General features: G+C 38.9%; 1 protein-coding gene across 2 annotated transcripts in view; it reads right to left on the reverse strand.

Moving 5' to 3' along the window:
• Window positions 1-5,032: 5,032 nt before the first annotated feature.
• Window positions 5,033-20,844, reverse strand: part of PARP8 (poly(ADP-ribose) polymerase family member 8) — a gene marked incomplete at its 3' end in the record, with an annotated part of 122,478 nt that continues 106,666 nt past the window's right edge. Inside the window, exons 16-26 of one of the 2 annotated variants that reach the window (XM_080362291.1) lie at window positions 20,482-20,607; window positions 18,958-19,023; window positions 17,577-17,644; window positions 17,159-17,207; window positions 16,241-16,353; window positions 16,014-16,086; window positions 14,024-14,093; window positions 12,171-12,247; window positions 11,161-11,230; window positions 5,634-5,718; window positions 5,033-5,135 (exon numbers count right to left, since the gene is read on the reverse strand). In XM_080362291.1, coding sequence (XP_080218417.1) covers window positions 5,033-5,135; window positions 5,634-5,718; window positions 11,161-11,230; window positions 12,171-12,247; window positions 14,024-14,093; window positions 16,014-16,086; window positions 16,241-16,353; window positions 17,159-17,207; window positions 17,577-17,644; window positions 18,958-19,023; window positions 20,482-20,607 — 900 coding nt within the window. The remainder of the gene's footprint in view (window positions 5,136-5,633; window positions 5,719-11,160; window positions 11,231-12,170; window positions 12,248-14,023; window positions 14,094-16,013; window positions 16,087-16,240; window positions 16,354-17,158; window positions 17,208-17,576; window positions 17,645-18,957; window positions 19,024-20,481; window positions 20,608-20,844) is intronic. The other variant, XM_080362292.1, reaches the window with a different exon arrangement.

Raw genomic sequence — 20,844 nt, forward strand, 5'->3', positions numbered from 1 at the left:
ACAGCAGCTCAAGGTATTTTATAGTCCCCATTGGTGTTGGTGGCCGGCAGGCAGGGTACGGAACTGCCACCCAGGAACAGACAGAGGAGTTCTGTGCTTTCGGATCTGGCGTTTCCAACCCCAAATCCGGGAATTCAAACTATTGGCGACATCCTTGTGCATTTTATAGGACACCGTGCACACAGAACACCACTGTGCTTGGAGTAAATCTTGCCTTTTTTTTTATTTATCCCCTTATGAATTACAAATCCCCCTCCACTCCTGAGCATTTTACAGAATAAATTTAATTATTGTCACAGCCCTGGCTGACTAGACTCAAGATCCTTTCTGAACAGCCTTCAGCCCTGCACGTATTTTACTGCTCTGCAAACAAAAGACCTTGCTCAGTTTAGTCAACAGGCTTGTCTTTCACCTTGAGGTAGTGTCTGTAACAAAATTGTGCAGGACACCCAATTAACGCCTTGGTGTTTGCAAATAAAGCGCTGCAGGCTCCTGCGTGCCCCAAGGGACAAGTGGCCATGTGGCCAATGCCAGCTGGGCCCTGCAGCACTGCCACCATGCTGACCACAGCACTGCCACCACGCTGCCCACAGCACTGGCAGGTAGTAGAGATGCCACCCAGTGCTTGCAGGAGCCTTGCAAATCTCAGCTCCCTCTGCCGGGGCCCTTGCAGCCTGTTCTGCCCCACGCCTTGCTCCCCCATGGCTGCTGTCCTGCTATCACAAAGCCCAGGAGAAGCCGAGACCCACTGGGGCTACAGCTCAGGTGACATGCAGGAGTCTGCACACGACAGGAGTCGCCTCAGCAGCTCCCAAAAAGACTTACCATGAGAGTGAGCAGTGACTACTACAAAAAACACCCACGTTTATTCAAAAGCCTGATCCTCAGCACCTCCAGTGGCTGCTGGGCACAGTGCAGGATCAGGCCCCAAATCTCTCTGTTGTGAAAATGCTAAGATTACAGAGCGCTTTTGCTCCCAAAGCACGACCTTCCTGTCAGCAATGGCTCATAGTCTTTGCACCTGACTTACATTTTCCAGAGCCAAGAAATCCACCTAAATTAATACAATGCTTAAGTAACTAGATACTGGTTTTATATTTGTCCAGGCTTTTAAGTGTTTCCTTTTAAACCATGAATCTCCACATTCAGTTGTCTCTCTTTCTTGTGTGTGTGTTTTTTTTTTCACTTTGTACTTGTCTATGTTGAAAGTACGCTAATTATTTCCATGGTAGGTAGTGGTTTAGAAGCAAAGTATGATCTAAGCACGAAGTCTTCATTTGGAGTGATCTTATATTTGTATTAACGAAAGCATAATCTTAGCATTATTCATCAGAAGCATTTCTTAGTACCAACAGCTATAATATTAAAATTATACAGCATCCATAACAGTTTTTCAAGGGCTTTAGAGAAAAATACAAGCATAAACAATTCCAGTGTCATCAACTAGTTCCTGTAAAATATTAAGCACAATATTATACAAACTGGTCATTTTATGATAAGTAATATGGAGTCAAAGGCTCAGGTGATTAAAACAGTGTAGCACTGCTGAAGAAAATACAGCTATGCTGATTCATATAACAGGAGAAGATAAATTGCTTAACCCTTTGAATGTTAAATATCTGCCTGAATCTCAAATATCTTTTAGGATTCTTTTCTTAATGGTTAAAATATTCAGAAGTATAAATATGACAATTCATAATTAGGGTGCAACACTACAGTAAATATCATTTTTCTGTCATACCTTCCCTGTTTGAGGGCTTGTAACTTGTTGTGGGATGTAGGAAAAAGTTAGAAAGTTCTTTCACATTAATTCCCTCTGTTGCTCTGTGCTGGAGATGGTCACAGGTCAATAGCTATGGCTTTATTGAGATTTCTACCAGGTGAGATAGTAGAGCCTGGGGGTCTATTTTCTGTCATTAAAAGCTATATGTGAAAAGCCTACATCTTTACAGTGGGAGTTACAAAGACTGGTCTATCAACAATACATGTGCATGATAACAGAGGAAGGCAAATGCAAGGGCTTCATGGAAAACATAAGGCCTTTGCTCAGATGACCCTGGCTTTTTATTTTTCATCCCCTGGAATTCATGTAAATGTGGGCATTTGGAAGAATTTGGCAATATGCAACTTCCACCCTTGGACAAAACCATGAAGGAAAAATCCTTCGAAGAAAATCTTATCCTTTGGCTTTTTCATTTCAGTTAATGGTGGTAAAGTCTTTGTTCCAGCTTTGAAGTTTGCTATAGAAGGGCTATTTATTTTTGAGTAACAGACCTTAAAAGAACCTCCCTCTTTCCCCTCACCTTTTAAAAACTACAAGAACTAACACTTTGTTAAATGATCTGAAGACTAATGTTCACCTAAAGACAATGTAACACCTTAGAAGAACTTTCTCATTAATATTTTGGCTAAAGAAAACAGTGACAGTAGCAAGTAAAGTGACAGTGTAGCAAGTAAATTTTAGTTTAATCCATTTGCATTTAATCCAGTGCAGCTTCGTTCTCCCAGTCCATTTTCCTCCTCTACACTGTGTGGGAGCTGAGCTGCTAACATCACCTCTTAGTAATTAGGTGGCTCCTTTTTTTTTTTTTTTTTTTAAATTTTGAAATTTATTTTCTTACCAGCAACCCCCTCATTCCTTCAGAGCTTTCTCCCTGAAGACTTTTTTCCTCTCCCACTGCTTTGTAATGTCTGCACTCACCACATTCTGCCTTGTACTCTTGGCTACCCCCTCTTCTCCCTCATGCCTAAGCCACTCACCTCAGTGGGTAATGCCCTGAAGTGGGCACCTTACAACAGCAAGGCCTCCATATACCTTACAGCCTTGCTTTCCTCCACACTGTCCCTTCCTCCTGCTCATCTATTTAAAATAAACCTCTGAGCCGTCTTAAAATTTGTTTGAGATGTATTTTCCCTCCTCTTTCCAGTGGTTGTACTTACGACAGCATCGTGTATGGCCAGTATCATGACCCACCATGTAAACTAAGGCTGTCACTGCCATAGCTACATTCCAAGTTTCTTCCTTCAAGGAGTTCACCTGTGACACTGCTACAGCATGGTGGGATGGGGAAGATGATTGCTTACTTGGCTTCTCCAGTTCACTCATGGTCACCTTTATTTTCTCCTAGTTTTTTGAGGGGGCTTCCCAGGGTGGTGGACTATCAGCCGAGCAAGTCAACGTAGGATATCTTTGTGGACTTGCTTCCTAGTTTCTTTTTGTTCTGCAAAACAAAGTGATTCAGACACATACAGCACGGTAAATTATGGAGATGGTCATTCTGGGCTTTCAGCTCGGCTTCTGAATTATGCTGATCTTGTGCAGTTACACAACCTAAGGCAGACCTTACACAGACAGATAAATTTCAGGACTCCTCTTTGTTTCAAGAAGTTAACCTGTGCCCCAACTCAAAACATAACAATTAGAGTAGTGATTCTCAAGTTAGGAATCCACAAAATCGAGGTGAAAGTCAAAAGAAATCCAATAGCAAAACGGGGATTTGAAAACCAGATTTGCTTTACAAATCTGGGTGTGAACCCAGAAAAACTGAAGTCCCCAGTAAATAAGTCTGGAATGCTAAAATACATCTCCAAGTATGAGCTTCTACGCCAAATAACACTATTTTACTTGAAGGGTACTTCAACTGCAGCAAGTAATAAGGGAGCATAGCTCGAACTAGAAAGAAGGAATCATCCATTACAGCACATGTAATGCAGTTCTGTTTAAAAGAAACAAACACGCCTGTGCTCTGTTGTGCTGTCATTTGGCTTTTCAGTGTCTTTAGTATGAAAATAACATAATAGGGGATTCAGTCTATTTTGCCTTCTGAGGTGGACTATAATAGTTGCACAGATTGGTCCGTTGAACTGCTCTCCATATTCAAGGGTGTGGCTGATGCTTCAGGATAGCTACCATGAGGGCTGCCAAGGGCACTCATCAGGCTTTATGCCTTGGAGACTGGGTCCCTCCCTACCTAGGGTTGCCATCATGCCCGCTTGGAAAAAACAGTTGCTAATTTAAAGGACAGATTTGAATTGGCTTGTTTTCCCCTAGGAATAAATTAATAAAAATATTTCACCAAGAGAAAAGCAGTAAAATTTTGCATTTTTTTGTATTTTCTGATGTACCAATAATCAACTCAATAACGTAAAAGCCTTAATTCAGCACAGACTTTTAAATATGTGGCTAAATTTAAGCACAGAGCAGTTTCACAGAAATTAAGATGAAAACATTAAAGAACATTGTTGATCTAAAGAAACTATAAAATCTAGTATATAAAAAAAAAAATGTAAAAAGGAAGTTAGCAGCTTCAGGATTTCCAGATGTTTGCTAGGCTTCTGTAATTAAAAAAATGCAGTTGAGCTGCTTAATGGATAAGGTAGTGTTTCCAGAGAAGATAAAGAAAACTGGACATATACCATCACATTAGTTACTTTTTGCTTTCTCTCACTCATTAAATAAAAATAAATTGTTGCTTTAACCTTTGACTCTAAATCCTAGCTGCATTTGTGTAAAATAAAATGAATCAAAGATAGCTGCAGGTAAGCAACCTCTTTAATTTGACATTTTCCAGACAACCTTTTATTGTGATAAATACGAGAATATTTTACTGATTGCAAAGTATCCTGCATAATACAGGTGCTTTGCCATAAAATCTTCCCCCTCACTTATAATTCAGTCATTCTAAATTTAAAATACCAATATACAGTACTAAAACCTCCAATTGAAGTTTAATATAAAAATATCGGCACAAAACTCCTTTTTAAAATCTGTTTATTGTGAGCAACCCAAATGCCTGTTTAATTATTATTAGGTGTAGTATATTAATAGCCTTTGCACCCCTACAGTTGCTAATTCATACCATCTCAGGTATTTTGATGAGATAAGAAACACTAAGTAAGAAAACATTAAGTATTCAAAGGGTTAATTTGCTTAGAATAATAATAAATTAGTTTTTTGCATCTTCTTCAGTTCAAAATCCAGCTTTGAGACTGAGGAAGGCTTCCATATCACATTTATTTAAGAGTGGTCCTTTTAACCAGTAGCGGTTTGATTGCCAATGACTCGAAGAATCTCTTTATGAATGCTTGGTTCCTGTGTATTTATGCTTGTATCACCCACTTGACCATCTTCATAACTAAAAAAAATGGTATAGAAAATAAAATCAAATTAGTGTTTTATTGATCTACATAAAAACATCCAAAACTCTGCTTCATTTGATAATCAAGAGTGCTTATTCTATGTGTTAACGTTTCATAGATGAGAGGGAAAATGTTTACGTCATAGTCAGGAAGTCTTTAATGAATTCCTCAGCTTTAATGTATAAAGTCAAATAGAAATTATATTTTACGATACATGGATAGGCTACTGTATGATGAGGTCATGCTATAGAGTGTGAAAAATTACTATCTCTCCATTCATTTATTCTAAACTAAAACATCTACTAAACCTTTGTAATTAGCTTATTCATACATTTCCTAACAAAAGTACAGAGACAGATAAAAAATGAAGCGATACTTTAAAGAATTAGTAAGAAACATCTTCTACCTACTTCAGTTACAACTATTGGAGTGCACATGAGCAAAAAGGTCTACGACGAACAGAAGTTGAATGTTAAAAGAAACTTTGTACTCACACAAAGAAAAATCTTGTACACACGTGATCCGTGTTGGGAACTACCCATATCTCTCCATGTTTGTGCAGATCGGATGAAGTTATCACTATCAAGGAAAATATAAATTTCACAGTGATGAAAACATGCCCCAAAAATACTCCTTTAAAAGATTTGCTTTTTTTATACACCTTAAATAGCCTTCTGGGAAGATGAAGTTTTCTACTGCATGTCTGTGGTATGGGGTAGCCTCTGAATTGGCTACTAGTACAAACAGGGAGATGAACTTGATTCTTGTTTCCAGAATATGTTATATTTTCCAGAAAATACAGATGCTTGGTGTATGGAACACAGCTGCTAACTGCAATGAAAAATTGTATTTATTAAAAACTGATTTTAAATGGCCATAGGGCTGTTAAGGAGGACCTGAGTCAACTAGTCGGCCTTTAGAACAAATCTATTTCTGTTTGATGATGGCCGAGCCAAAAATAAGACATTAAAGACAAAGCCTGAAACTGAGATATGACAAATTTGGTATTTGCACTACTACAAAATATTTTAAAAAATTAAGCCTAGCAATTACAACTCGAGGGGATCACAAAGCTTGCCAAAACTTGCTCATTTTTTAGAAAACAGCAATGTATTTGATGATATGTTGTTCAGTAGCAGAATGAGGATAACACAGGAAAGAAACCTTTTTATTGCTAGGTAGAAGCTACACCATCAATCTGTATTTGAAAATATTTCTATAAATGGATTTGAACAGCATCCTTCTGGACAAGTTGTCCAACAGTGAGATGAGCAGGTTCATGGTGTGCTGGGTAAAGAACTGGCTGAAGGACAGAGTTCGAAGGGTTGTAGTGAAATGTGGCTACATCTGCTAGTGACTGGTCACCAGAGGTGTTCCTCAGGGCTCTATTCTAGGGACAGTGCTGTTCCATATACTTATAAATGATCTGGATGCAAGAGTTGAATGCACCATTTGCAAGTTTGCTGATGATACCAGTTTGGGAGGTGGTGTTGACTCTCTTGATAGACAAGAGGCCTTGCAGTGGTATCTCAGTAGATGGGAGCACTGGGAAGTAATGAAATTTAACAAGTCCAAATGCCAGATTCTGCACCCAGGACAGAGTAACGCCGAGCACAAGTAGAGATTGGGAGATGAGTGGCTGGAGAGCAGCCCTGCAGAAAGGGATCTGGGAGTGTTGGTCAACAGCAGCTCAACATGAGCAGCAGCGTGTGCCCTGGCAGCCAAGAGGGCAAAGTGCATGCTGGGGTTCATCAAACATGGTATGACCAGCTGGTCAGGAGAGGCAATTGTCCTGCTGGATTCAGTGTTGGTGCAGCCTCACCTTGAGCACTGTGAGCAGCACTGGGCCCCACAACTTAAGTAGGATGTGAAGGTTCTTAAATGCGACCAGAGGAGGGCAACAAAGCTGGTGAAAAGGTTGAAGGAATATCCTGTGAGGAGCAGCTGAGGACTTTGGGCTTGTCTCGTTTGGAGAAATAGAGGCTGAGGGGTGACCTCATTGCTCTACAGCTTCCTGAAGAGGGGAGGTGGAGAGCGGAGTTCTGACATAATTTTCCGGCTATCCAGTGACGGGACACATGAGACTGGTTCAAAACTGCACCAAGGGAAGTTTAAATTGGACATTAGGAGGCATTTATTCACCAAGAGGGTGGTCAAATACTGGAAGAGGCTTCTTGGAGAGGTGCCTGATGCCCCAAGCCTGTCAGTGTTTAAGAGGTGTTGGGACAAGGCCCTTGATGACTTGAGGCCACATCGTAGCTGTTCTGCGGCAGACTCAAACTTAGCAGAAGCAACACAATCAAAATGCTACAAAACAGCAGCTCAAGGTATTTTATAGTCCCCATTGGTGTTGGTGGCCGGCAGGCAGGGTACAGAACTGCCACCCAGGAACAGAGGAGTTCGGATCTGGCGTTTCCAATCCCAAATCCAGGAATTCAAACTATTGGCGACATCCTTGTGCATTTTATAGGTCAGCCTCACCTCTGTCCCTAGGAAAGTAATGGAACAGCTTATCCTTGGTGCCATCTCAATGCACATCAAGGATAAGAGGGCTATTAGGGGCAGTCAGCATGGCTTTACCAAGGGTAAGTCATGCTTGACCAATCTCATAGCCTTTTATGAGAATGTGGATGGATGATGACAGAGTGGTGGATGTGGTCTACCTTGACTTCAGTAAAGCCTTTGACACAGTCTCCCACAGCATCCTAGTTGCTAAGTTGAGGAGGTGTGGTCTAGACAATAGAGTAGTGAGGTGGGTTACAAACTGGCTTAAGGAGAGAAGCCAGAGAGTGGTAGTCAATGGTGCGGAGTCTAGTTGGAGGCCAGTATCTAGTGGAGTGCCTCAGGGGTCAGTACTGGGGCCAGTATTATTCAATATATTCATTAACGATTTAGATGAGGGAATAGAGTGTACTATCAGCAAGTTTGCTGATGACACTAAGCTGGGAGGAGTGGATGACACGCCAGAAGGCTGTGCTGCCATCCAGCGAGACCTGGACAGGCTGGAGAGTTGGGCGGGGAATAACCTAATGAAATTTAACAAGGGTAAGTGTAGAGTCCTGCATCTGGGCAGGAAAAAACCCATGTTCCAGTATAGGTTGGGAAATTACATATTAGAGGGCAGTGTAGGGGAAAGGGACCTGGGGGTCTTGGTGGACAACAGGATGACCATGAGCCAGCACTGTGCCCTTGTGGCCAGGAAGGCCAATGGCATCCTGGGGTGTAGTAGAAGGGAGGTGGTTAGTAGATCAAGAGAGGTCCTCCTTCCTCTCTACTCTGCCCTGGTGAGACCACATCTGGAATATTGTGTCCAGTTCTGGGCCCCTCAGTTCAAGAAGGACAGGGAACTGCTGGAGAGGGTCCAGCGTAGGGCAACAACGATGATTAAGGGAGTGGAGCATCTCCCTTATGAGGAAAGGCTGAGAGAGCTGGGTCTCTTTAGTTTGGAGAAGAGGAGACTGAGGGGCGACCTTATTAATATTTATAAGTAGGGTGAGTGCCACGAGGATGGAGCCAGGCTCTTCTCGGTGGCAAACAATGATAGGACAAGGGGTAATGGGATCAAGCTGGAACACAAGAGATTCCACTTAAATTTGAGAAAAAAACTTCTTCTCAGTAAGGGTGACAGAGCACTGGAACAGGCTGCCCAGGGAGGTTGTGGAGTCTCTTTCTCTGGAGACATTCAAAACCCACCTGGACATTTTCCTGTGCGACCTCACCTAGGCGTTCCTGCTCCAGCAGGGGGATTGGACTAGATGATCTTTTGAGGTCCCTTCCAATCCCAAACATACTGTGATACTGTGATACTGTGATACTGTGATACTGTGATAATATGCTTGAACCTTTGATCAGCCCAGAACTGGTCAGGCAGTTGGACTAAATGACCATTGTAGGTCCCTTTCAACTGTAACAGTTGATTCTATTCTAGTCTAGTGTAGTCTAATCTAGTCTAACGCTACTATGAATAAGTACATATTCAATTTTTATACTATTTCTTCCAGCAAATGTTATTTTTAACAAATATTTGTATTTTGTAATTAATTTTATTCAAAATCTATACTGACCACCTTCTCTTAACATTCCTTTTCACAGAAAAATGAAGTGTATATGAATGATCTAAAATACATTTTATCAAATATTCAAAATTCACCCTTATAACATAAATAATCCATAAATAAATGTAAAGAAAGAATGATATGAATGAAAAAGTCCTGGTGAAAGATGAAACTTTTATTTGGAAAATTTGGACACTAAAGGCCAAGCAAACTATAGTAAACTTTAGATTCATTTCATATCTTCTGAAAGTTTTAGAACTAAACTTATGTATTGCATTTTCATGTTGACTGACATCTTCTTAATAATATTAAGTATTTCACTTGAATATTTGATAAAATATATATATATATAAAGTAGCATATATAGCTTCAAGCTTCAGTCTTGAAATAATGTATTTCCCACTGTCTGGCTTAATTTTTACTTTTAAAAATAAACCAATACTCCAAATGAAGGGCAAACTACGTTTAACACAATTTCTTTTTTTTTGGCCATTGAGGCTAGTTACCAATTACTGGTACAATTCTTACTCAAATTTCATAGTTCTTTGTTCTCAAAACCTGCTGACGTTTCATTAGTTATTAAAAGAACACTCAAGTCTTTCAAGAATGACTGTACTCATGCGCCCTGGATTTAACTTCACAGAAATTCTGAAGCAGTCAAGATAGAACAGACTGGTTACAATATGAATAGTGAAAAATTATTTGGAAATTCAATAGGAAAGCTATTTTTTTCTGACTTTTAGGCGTCTAATGCATTTGTCAAGAGCTAGAAAGTGGGAAGTTAGTGTTTCAAATAAAGAATCATAGAATCACAAAATCATTTCAGCTGGAAGAGACCCCCAGGATCATCGAGTCCAATCATAACCTAACCTAACTCTAGCACTAAACCAGGTCCCTAAGAACCTCACCTAACTGCCTTTTGAACACCTCCAGGGATGGTGCTTCCACCACTTCCCTGGGCAGCCTGTTCCAATGCCCGACAACCTTTTCTGTGAAGAAATTTTTCCCATCATCCAATCTAAACCTCCCCTGGCACAATGTGAGGCCACTTCCTCTTGTCCTGTCACTTGCTACTCAGGGGTAGAGAGCAACACCCTCCATGCTACAACCTCCTTTCAAGTAGTTGTAGACAGTGATAAGGTCTCCCCTCGGCCTCCTTTTCTCCAGGCTAAACAGCCCCAGTTCCCGCAGCCGCTCCTCATCAGACTGGTGCTCCAGGCCCCTCAGCAGCTTCCTTGCCCTCCTCCGCACTCTCTCCAGCACCTCAATGTCCTTCTTATAATGAGGGGCCCAAAACTGAACCCAGGATTCAAAGTGGGGCCTCACCAGTGCAGAGTACAGTGGCACAATCACTTCTCTAGTCCTGCTGGCCACACTATTCCTGATACAAGCCATGATGCTGTTGGCCTTTTTGGGCACATGGGCACACTGCTGGCTCATCTTTAGCTGCTGTCAATCAACACCCCCAGATCCCTCTCTGCCAGGCAGCTTTCCAGCCACTCTTCCTCGAGCCTGTAGCCCTGCCTGGGGTTGTTGTGACCCAAGTGTAGGACCCAGCACTTGGCCTTGTTAAACCTCATACAATTGGCCTCAGGCCAATGATCCAGCTGCTCCAGATCCCTCTGTATGGCCTTCCTACCCTCCAGCAGATCAATGCTCCCAAAGGCAATGACTTGGGTTATTCTGATGGCTTAGGAACATGAACACATTTGAAACACAGGCCAGATAACCAGTCACTATGTGCATATGGTTCTTTCATTAAAAATCTGCATGTATTACAGATTTTGTTTGAAGAGGGAAATGTTCTGAACTGGAAGATAAAGCCAGCTACTAAGCAAGTATTTGCACACCTACTAGTAGTCTCTTACCTAAAAACAACCAATACTGGAACTAAAGGTCTTGCTGATTTGCATCCAGTAACACTGTGTCCGTGACTAAAACAATTTTTCAAGGGCATTCAGCTTACCTTCACATAAGGCTATGCATTTTAAGTTACGGCTTTGCAAAAATTGTGACTGTTGTCCTTTCTTCTGTGACTGAGATGTAAAAACATGAGAAAACTGGATTAGTGCAGTAATACAAACTGAGTGAAAAAGTAACAAAGTAGAGGGCTTCTATTTTCAGTAGTTTATTAATGAACAAAGAGGCAGTCTTTCTAAATTGCTTCTATTATATTTCTAAATGAAAAAGAATTTCTAAAAACATTATACTATTTGTTTGGTTTATTGTAAGACAGATTTGAACACCTTTATGTAGAAAGAAAAGTTCCTAACTATTATAGAATTAATAATGTTATTAGAAACATCAGAGTGTTACTGATAAACAAATTGATAGCAGAAAAAAAAAAAAATTCATTTGATCACAATTCTTTGACCACTACCCTAATATTTTATTGGCTGTACCATTTCTGAGGGCTTCTGCTGTTACATACCAACCTCTTTCCAAAGCCAGATTATACTGTAATTTCTAAGTGTTAATTATGGAGACAGGTATTAGATTTCTTTCTCAAAATTTAGCCCTACACACAAATGCTATGAGTTCGCTTTAGATAAAGAATAATTGTAATGGTTTAATATATAAAAATTGCAAAAAAGAAAAATCTGACTTGCTATAAGTGAAGTGCTACTCATTTTCCATCAATAACTGGTCTCAATTCCTTTTGCATCATTCTTCTGCAAGTCTAAAACTCAGAAAGCAAGGCCCTGATAAGGGTCATAATGCAATCTATATTTCATTTTCATACTCTTTTCAAATTATTCTGCTTGGAAAAGAAAGGCACAAGACCCGCACTATACTCCACAAATTGTTACTAAAACTAGTTGGGCTGTATTTGATGTTTGAAGTCTCTGAAGTTGTTGATTTCTTTAATAAAATAAAACTGTTAGCTTTCACAAAAGATATATTACCTCATTTTCAGCTATTAAGTTCCCAAGTATAAAATCATAGATCTTCCTAGAGATGGCTGATGTACTGTACCTGTGATGCATTACTGCCCTTACTGCCTGAAGCTGGTTCATCCTTAGCTGACACCTTCTGCTGCTTCTTGTTCATCCCTAGGAATATTAAAGCCATGTAAGACTCCCTGGCACATAAATACTATAAAAAAAAGTTAATTGTGGAGAATGAAACAGGTAACACAATGGGAATCACAGTCCTTTGCATGGCACCCAAAAAGCTAGTTAACTTTGTCACAGAATATATCAGTTTAATCCTGCAAATTACCAGTACATCCACAGGTACTGCAAAGACCTTAGGAAAGTCAAGTTAGAATCAAGTAGCTGCAACAACAGAAAAATATGAGCTTAAATGTCACTGAATTCAGCTCAGGAATGCTCCTAGGTGGTTGCTTAACAGAGTTGCATGTCAATACGTCTTGAGTCAAACTGACACTGTTGAGGCTGAAGCAACAGTCTGATTTACTGTGGGTGGGAATTGTAAAATAAATAATTTCATATACTAACCTTTAACACTTTATTTAGACTTAATGAAAGTAATTAATTGTTAGGAGTAGTTACTTTGCTTAAAGTTTCAAAGTCTGCCTTGGTCTAATTGATTTATCTACATGTGAAAGTATTAAGTTGTCAGCCACATTGGATCCAGTTTCCATCTCAGAAATCAAAACACATACATTTGTGCCCTAGATCTCTTTTATCATGTTGGTTTATATAAAACTCCTATATTGCATGCTACTACAGGCTTCCTTGCCTTTCCGGTACCCCATTTTCTTGGCAGTTTGCAAACACAGAGTGAATTATGGGGAAGTTTAACTCTTTGAAGGAACAGGGAGTCTATCACTCCTCTGTGCTTTTTATTGACATCAAGTGTTATATACTGCACAGGTCTTCTTTCTGGAGGAGACTGGATGACCAAGAAAGGTAGAGAGATGAGAAAAAACACATTGAAACTGACAAAGCAGTGCTGTCCAAACAGAAGGGCAATTTGTTAGATAATGAAACTGCACCTTGCTTATTGAGTCCTAATAAGCTTCCATACTTGAATAATCTCTGAAAAACTAGAAGTGCCTTTAGAGATGGTTGATATTGAAATTTAAAAAATAGTAGCAAAAAATGCTGAGCTCTTAAAATGAATTTTGCCATTACCTAAAAATACTGAAAATTAGAAATCACAAATAAAACTCTCAGAAATCTAATATCTACTTGTACACAAACACACTTTCAACTACACCAGCACTTTCATATGCAAGGAAATTGCAAATACAACATACCTAAAAGTCACCATATTTTACCTTGTTTCTATTATGCCTCTGTTTATGATTTAATTCTTATAAGGAAAACTCTGCGTGAGTCAATTTTGGATCTACTAGTAGGACAAATCTTGTTCTCTCCTTTTCTCATGCTCAAACAAACACACTGTCCTGTACACTCTATGTAATCCTGACATGTTGATACTGGGGAATAATCTTAAATATACACAGTTGAACATGTCTACTGATGAGCTTTTGTCAGATCAGGTTGTAAAAGCCCATGAATGTGTAGATAGTGCTAAGATGGACTTAGGCAGATAATGACAAAAAATCACAAAGCTGGATTTCTGCTGCATAGTCAAGACACGCTCCATTACACACAGCATCCATGATTAGCTACTATTTGTTTCAAGTACAGTTTCAAGATACTCAGCACCCTGGAAAATGATAACTGGTATTTAATAAGGGAATTTAGATTTTATCTTTTTGAATAACTAAATCTTGGTCAACAAAAATAAAATTTAATAAAGTGTTGTAAACAGTGAAGCTGATAAGAAAAGTAGTAGACTAAGACCAAGATACCCCCCTATATTTGTCCAGCTTTAGAGTGATTTATAAATATCACCTGAGTAACCAAATGATATGCTTGACAATGGACTAAGGTAGATGCCACTTCCAAACATTGCACCATGGAGCTGAAAAAGAGAAGAGTGATTGTTTAAGATTAATTTGATTATCTAGGCAAAATAATACTAATGCTAATGGGTCACAATGTAGATAAGCATCAGCCCCACTGCCCTAACTTATTGCCTGGTAATAAATGGTGTTCAAAGAAGTCTTTAAAAAAATTAAGCCACTAATATACAACTAAAATACTGGACTTTCTGAAACAGGCCCAAACATAATTTTACATCAGATTTATATATAAAATTGCATTTTCTGTTTTCAAATCTAACATTACTGTAGAGGGTGCTTCTGTACATGGTTGAATACACCTCAGCCTTAACAAGGCTGAGGAAGCTCAGCTTGTGTCTCACATGAAAACCTTGGCAGGTAGCACAGCCTAAGTCTACCTCTGTGGATCAAAAGCAGCAGTAGCTGCTTTTGTCTTCTTTAATGTAAGAAATGAAGAAATGGTGATGACACTGGTCATATGCTATAGAAAAACTTAGTCACTAGTTTGGCTTGAGTACTGGAGCAATGGGTTCAATCAAGCTTTTGTCTGAGCCAAGTCAGGCATGTATATCCTATCACTGCAGGACTGCACTTTAGCCACAGATCTACCAGTTGCCTGAAAATAACAGAGGAAAGGGAAGACTTATTCACCATCACTGTTCCATGTCATGAAGCTTGGGCTAAGCAACAAAAGTGAGGACTTTATATTAGCCCTGCAGTCATTTTCTTGTCTAGGAAGAGGGAAGTATCTGTTTCATTTCTTCACCAGGGACTGACTGCATTATGTAGAAAAGCCATTAGAGAAAAAACACCAAGTGTATTGGAACACAAATGAGCACCCAGTGTACCTCCCACCCAAGCTGACGTTATGACCACTGTGCTTCAGAGTCATGTTCACCCTTATTTCTTTCCTCTGATCCAATGATGTTTACATTGTCTCTGCAGTTGGCCAGAACTATCACAGGAGCATGCAAACATGCTTTCACTTCTTCAGTGTGGTATAGGATCTTTGGTGAACAGATATTTTTCCTGACTGGTTGGTAGTAGGGTAAATAGGATGAACTGGGCTCAGTATATGCCTTAGGTGTGTGAGAGATCTAAGATGATGACTTTCACAAAATATGGCTTTACTGCTTCCTCCTGTTCCTAAGTATCTCAACCCTCAACAAAAAATAAGCATAAACAAAGAGTATTACGTTAGTGAATTTTGGTGTGCAAATCCTGCTTTCATGGGGAAGCCTTTTCCAGGGGTACTAATAAAAGTACCCAAACCACTAAGAGGAATAGTGGAGATTTCCACTTCTTTTTTTTCAGTGTCTCCTGTACCCCAATCCTTAGGCAGCACCCTGTGATCCTCCTCCAAGGTATCATGGACTCAGCTGTGGGGAAGAGCTGTCAAAACTCTGATGCTAAAATATTCTGAGTTACAGCTCCCCCATCTCTCTGGTACTGCCTCCTTTGCTCTGCAATAGTGGTCTGATACTTCAGTCTGAGAAAACAAAAGGAAGTTTGCAATAGCTCTCTCCTGGCCAGTACACTCATATTTCCATTCCCAAGGAAACGAGGAGAGAAGATGCTGTAAAGCCAGTTCCTGTAAATCTTGGATCCGACAGCGTGGTGATAGTTTATGTAGCTCTAAATTTTAATCCTAAAACCTCTTTAGTGCAGTACCGAGCTAAGCCTCCTGGAGGTGCTGCTCTGCAATATAAAATTGAAACACTGATTCCAGCACTGGGATTTTCTAGCCATTTTAGTAGACATATTATTTCATTTTAATTGCATCAGAAAAGTACCTTTTCGATCAAACAAGAGGGTATCTGAAATCATCCCTTTTTTCCACCTATATGACTACAAGCACCACAGCCCCTGAAAACTTGTCTAAGACAGTATGTAATCAAGCATTCACAGGTTAGCTGAAGTCTGTTTAGCTTACTATTTACCTGCAGCCTTGTATTGGAAGCAACAACTAAGCCGTTCCTCAGGATGGAATGCCAATTTTCAATGTGTGAACCACTGAAAAAATGAAAAAGAAAGTATTAAAATCCACAGTGTAAAATGCAAAATTAAATCGGTAATCCTTTAAAACAATAAATTGTCAGCTGTAAACCTCAAATGCTAAGAACAAAAAGCAGCATTATCTTTGATTAATATGAATATATGTACTTACTGAAATGCAAAGGTACTTCCGTAGAGATTTTTAGCAGCTCGGAAATTGGATTCTTTGGCTGGTGGACTGCTGAGAAGTAGGAACTGGTGGGGAGTGTGCATAAACTTTAGTTGCTGTAAAATGTAACAGTCCACAAGTGAGAAGAAGTCAATTAACACAAAAGCATTGCATTTCCATAACAATAGTCCTTAAGATACCCTGCTGTTTCACACAATACATGTCTGCATCTACATAACTACATGAACTAAGCTGATATTAGTCTCATTACCCTCATTTTAACCTGAAGTCAAACAGTAAAGATGTCTTTCAGTTTATGAAACATACGAAAGTTTCTGAAACAGACTGCAGCCTAATATGGCTCTAGAAAAGTAATTAAATTGAACAATTGCATTATAGTAATTTGATCAGATCTGGCTTTGAATTAAAGTTCAGATTTGAAAGGCTGCAGATTACTATGCCCTTAATCGGAGGATCAGAAGCACACACACTCAGAAGTGATTCTCTAAAATTCAAGAGCTACACCCTTTTTAAGGTGTGCTCATATGTGGATCTCCTGGTACACCATTTTTGTGTGCACTGCTTTCTGAACAATTCTGTATCAATATTCTGTATGGTAACAAATAGTGAAGCTATTCTCACCCAATCTCAGGTGACCACAAGGGAGGCACTTGTATTTGAGCTACTCACCTCAAATAGGCTTTTTTTCTGAGCATTATTCCTTTCACCTATTTTAGATATTTGCAACATGATTCTGTGAGTCACAACCTGAAACTGCCTGTTTATCTCTCTTGTCTATTAATGGAGTCCATGTGATTCGTTTGAATGTAGACACCTACATTTGGGTAGGAGACGCCCACCTAAAATGCTAATACGAGTAATGAGAAATGAGAAAATAATAAGGAACCCACAGACACTTACCCTGTTCACTGGTAGCTTCACAATATGTGATCTATTACTAGAAATAACCCTAAAATAAGAAACAATTACATGTATTAGACATGGTAATCAAACAGAACTTTTCTTCTTAAAATTGTGTTATGAATGGCCACCACAAAGCACTCATCTGCAGGCCTTTGAACCTGTTAATACCAGAAGAAAGCAGACCAAATCTTCACTAGAAAATGAGATCAGAGGTTGTACAAATAAGATGGATTCTTTCCAGTGTTTTCAGAGGGCCCGAATGAGGTTCAGAAATAGTCTAGAAACAACAGCATTCCAAATGTCAACCCTGATGTTAATTCTTAGTATGAGCTTATACCATATTACACTGGTGATGTGATTATTCATTAAACTTAGTAGATTAACAATTATCATCACATGTGAGTCAATTTTGTACCATTGAAGAAGAGGATGTGCAAGTGGGTCTTGTTTATCCATCTGCTTCTTTATTTCCAAGTAAGGTGCCTAGAAAAGAGTAATTATATTCTTTATTTCTAGTTGAAATCGTAAGGTTATGTTTTATATGTCACATTGCCCATGATTTCATCTATTAAAACAAATACATGGGACTATTAGGCTTAAATCATAGTTTTAATGACATTTAGCATTAGAGAGTTATAAACGTGTTTTGACAACAGCAAGAATTAATATAGCAATTATATACCCCAGAGTAAAACAATAAGCATATAATTAGCAAGAAAATGAGTATATTGTAGTAAACGTTGGTGATCTCCGGGAGAACAGCAGAAGGCATCACTTGGATTAAGATATTGGACTAGAACTTCACGAAATTAAGTCTCCCAAAATAGGCCAAAGTAATCTTCTCCATCTTTTTCAATTGTTTCACGGTGTAAACCAGTGAAGTAAAATACTGTAGCAGCTTATAATCCCTTTGAAAACCTTTCTTGACTTCAATCACATTGCAAAGCATCCCTTTAAAACTCTTCAGTTCAAGAATTATATTAACATTTAGAAAAAAAGTAAAATGGTGGTTATTTTTCTTTCTAAAATACATTATTTTAGGCAACAGAAACCTGATTTTCTAAATTTTTACAAGGTATTACATTAAGTAACAAAAATGTGAATTTTAATTTAGAATTTATTTTACTCTTCTCTATATACCTTGTTCTTAATTCCAGAATCCTAACATATTTTACGAATACATATATAGTAGATTTATAAATGGTTGTGGGGATGCATTTATACAGCAGCTGGAAAAGCAAGGTACATGGTAGAGGCTTAAAAACCAGTTATAATAATCGGGGCTGTTTGGGAAAGGAAGTGCAACAATAAACATATCAGAATCTGTCTCTCTGTAAATATTGAGAAATCCTGTGGTAGTAGCCCCAAGAGACCTGACCTTCCCAATCTTCAACCATACTTAGCTCATTAAGTGTTTTGGTGTAATAGAAATAAAGCTATCATTCAGAACACAGTCACAAAATCAATTTATTTTGCTTTGGAAAAAAAAGACCCAATTTAGCTTTGGTATTTCTAGAAATGCACCAGTTGCTGATTATCTCATTACAATGTCCCATTCTGCTGTTATTATCTCTTACTGAAACTCAAAAAAATCTGAATTCTACTTCATTATTTTTATTTGGCTGCCATTATGGATACTCTAGGTTTGATATTTTTAACACACACTTTAATATGATTGCAGCTCTATAGAAAAGAGATAATACTATAGACTTCTCTACCCATCATAAGCAAGTAATATAAATATCTTCCTAGTTCTAGAAATATCAACCTAGTTAGTTAAAGATTTCTAAACTTACCTGTGTCATCTCTCTAATAGAAGTGATACTATCCAATGCCTTCATGACTCGGTCATAATTCTTCTTCTGATGTAGCATAAAATAAGCACATAAATTAAAAGAAGGTTAGTCTTTGGCTCTACAAAAACCTGAGTTCTAGGACAAATGTTCAGCAAACTAATGTTCAGCAAACTAATCCTTTCAAACCAATAGCTTCCTTCCAGCTCACACATAGACTTTATCATTCATAGTCCAGGAAATTCTCTGAAAAAATGTTGTTATGATGTTTTTCCTTTGAATTCCACTGGAATCTACAACACACTCACTTTTTCAACAAACACAGGTTTTAACAGTTATTTGTACAGCATGCTATTAAGTTAAATAATGCAGTGAGTAAATAGATTTTAAATAAACAGATGTGTTTACTTTGCTAACAGCTCTATAAAACATCAAAGGTCCTTCAGTTGTCTCTCTGCTTCACCCTGATCTTTGCCTACCTTCTGCTTGGTAACCGCCATCAGATGGCTACACCTTCTCTGAGGGGGTGCTCTTAACAGGCCGTGCTTCGCAACCTCCACATGTCACATCACTTTCAGGAGCTTCACTGTTTCCCATCTTTGGGTCTCACCAACTTCTGCCCATGGGCTTTCACCTCGCCCATGCTGGCAAGAAGCTGGGAGGACGTGGTGTGGGCCCTGCCAGCCCAGAGGCTCTGTCCACTTCTCTTCTGGTGTCATGATTTTCATATTCCCTCACCTGCTTCATACTCATGCCTTGTCCAGCCACCAGATTTGCTGTCTCCTCATCAGCCCCCTTCCAACCACCTCCTGGCAAGTCCTTCTTTCTACAGAACACACTCGCCACTTCCTGAGGAAGAATCACTGCTAACTGGCCTTTGTTCAGAAAGTTATATGCATCCCAATGCAGGATATCCAAAGTTCTCATTTATGCCCTTGGGGAGAGCCCAAGTGATATGTAAGAGTTCACAGCATCTTGAGGGCTTCCCCAAGAGGCAGCATTTGCAGCCTGAGGAGCAAGTGGTGCAAACAGAATTCTCTACTTCAAAACAGATGCTTGTACAAAACTCAACTATTATGTCAATGTTTGATAAAATTACATTTAAGGACATAATTGTTTGCAAAGAGAAAATGAGATGACAGCAATAACCACTTTAAGAATAAAAAGATGGACTGGAAATCCACCTGTTTGCATGGCCTACACCTCCAAAAGTCCATCTTCCTCTTTGTGTCCAATATGTACACTGAGAAAAAGACACTAAGAATACAAAATTTTGCATCTATAATTTATAGTCTAAAAGAATTTATTTGGTTTAACACAACTTTGAATGTAACTTACAGTTTATATTCAAATACCTTCTCAGAGACAATTTTAAAAAGCTACAAAATTCTGAAAATAGTCACACACTTGTGCTATATTATGGAGCTGTAACTCTTATAATAAAGGAGACTCCTTCAGAAGGTTTTGCTTTGCAATCTCGTACGTGACTGAAACCAAGCTACAATATAATGAAAGATAACGACTTACCCTAGGGTTAAAGGCCAGCATCTGAGGATCATTAGGATCAACTACAGAAGGATATGGCTCAAAAATGACAACTTTTCTAGGTGACTCTAAAGCAGACCGACACATAGATACTAACAGATCAACCACCTAGGGACAAAGAAAAATATTTATACAATGTATGTACTTTTATACTGTATCTTCCAGTCTGCCTTTTTTTTTACACATTATATTAACATCATATTTCATCGTTACCTGTATTACCTAAACCATTTTATCCACAGGACATAGTTTAGGAGTCAAATTTCTCCACTGACTGCAACAGGATTTGGGTTCAGCCCTGGTTTATTATTCCAGGTGCACGACTAGGACCAGTATCTGTTTCTA

This window comes from Nesoenas mayeri (assembly GCF_963082525.1).
Source record: "Nesoenas mayeri genome assembly, chromosome: Z".
Lineage (NCBI taxonomy): Eukaryota > Metazoa > Chordata > Aves > Columbiformes > Columbidae > Nesoenas > Nesoenas mayeri.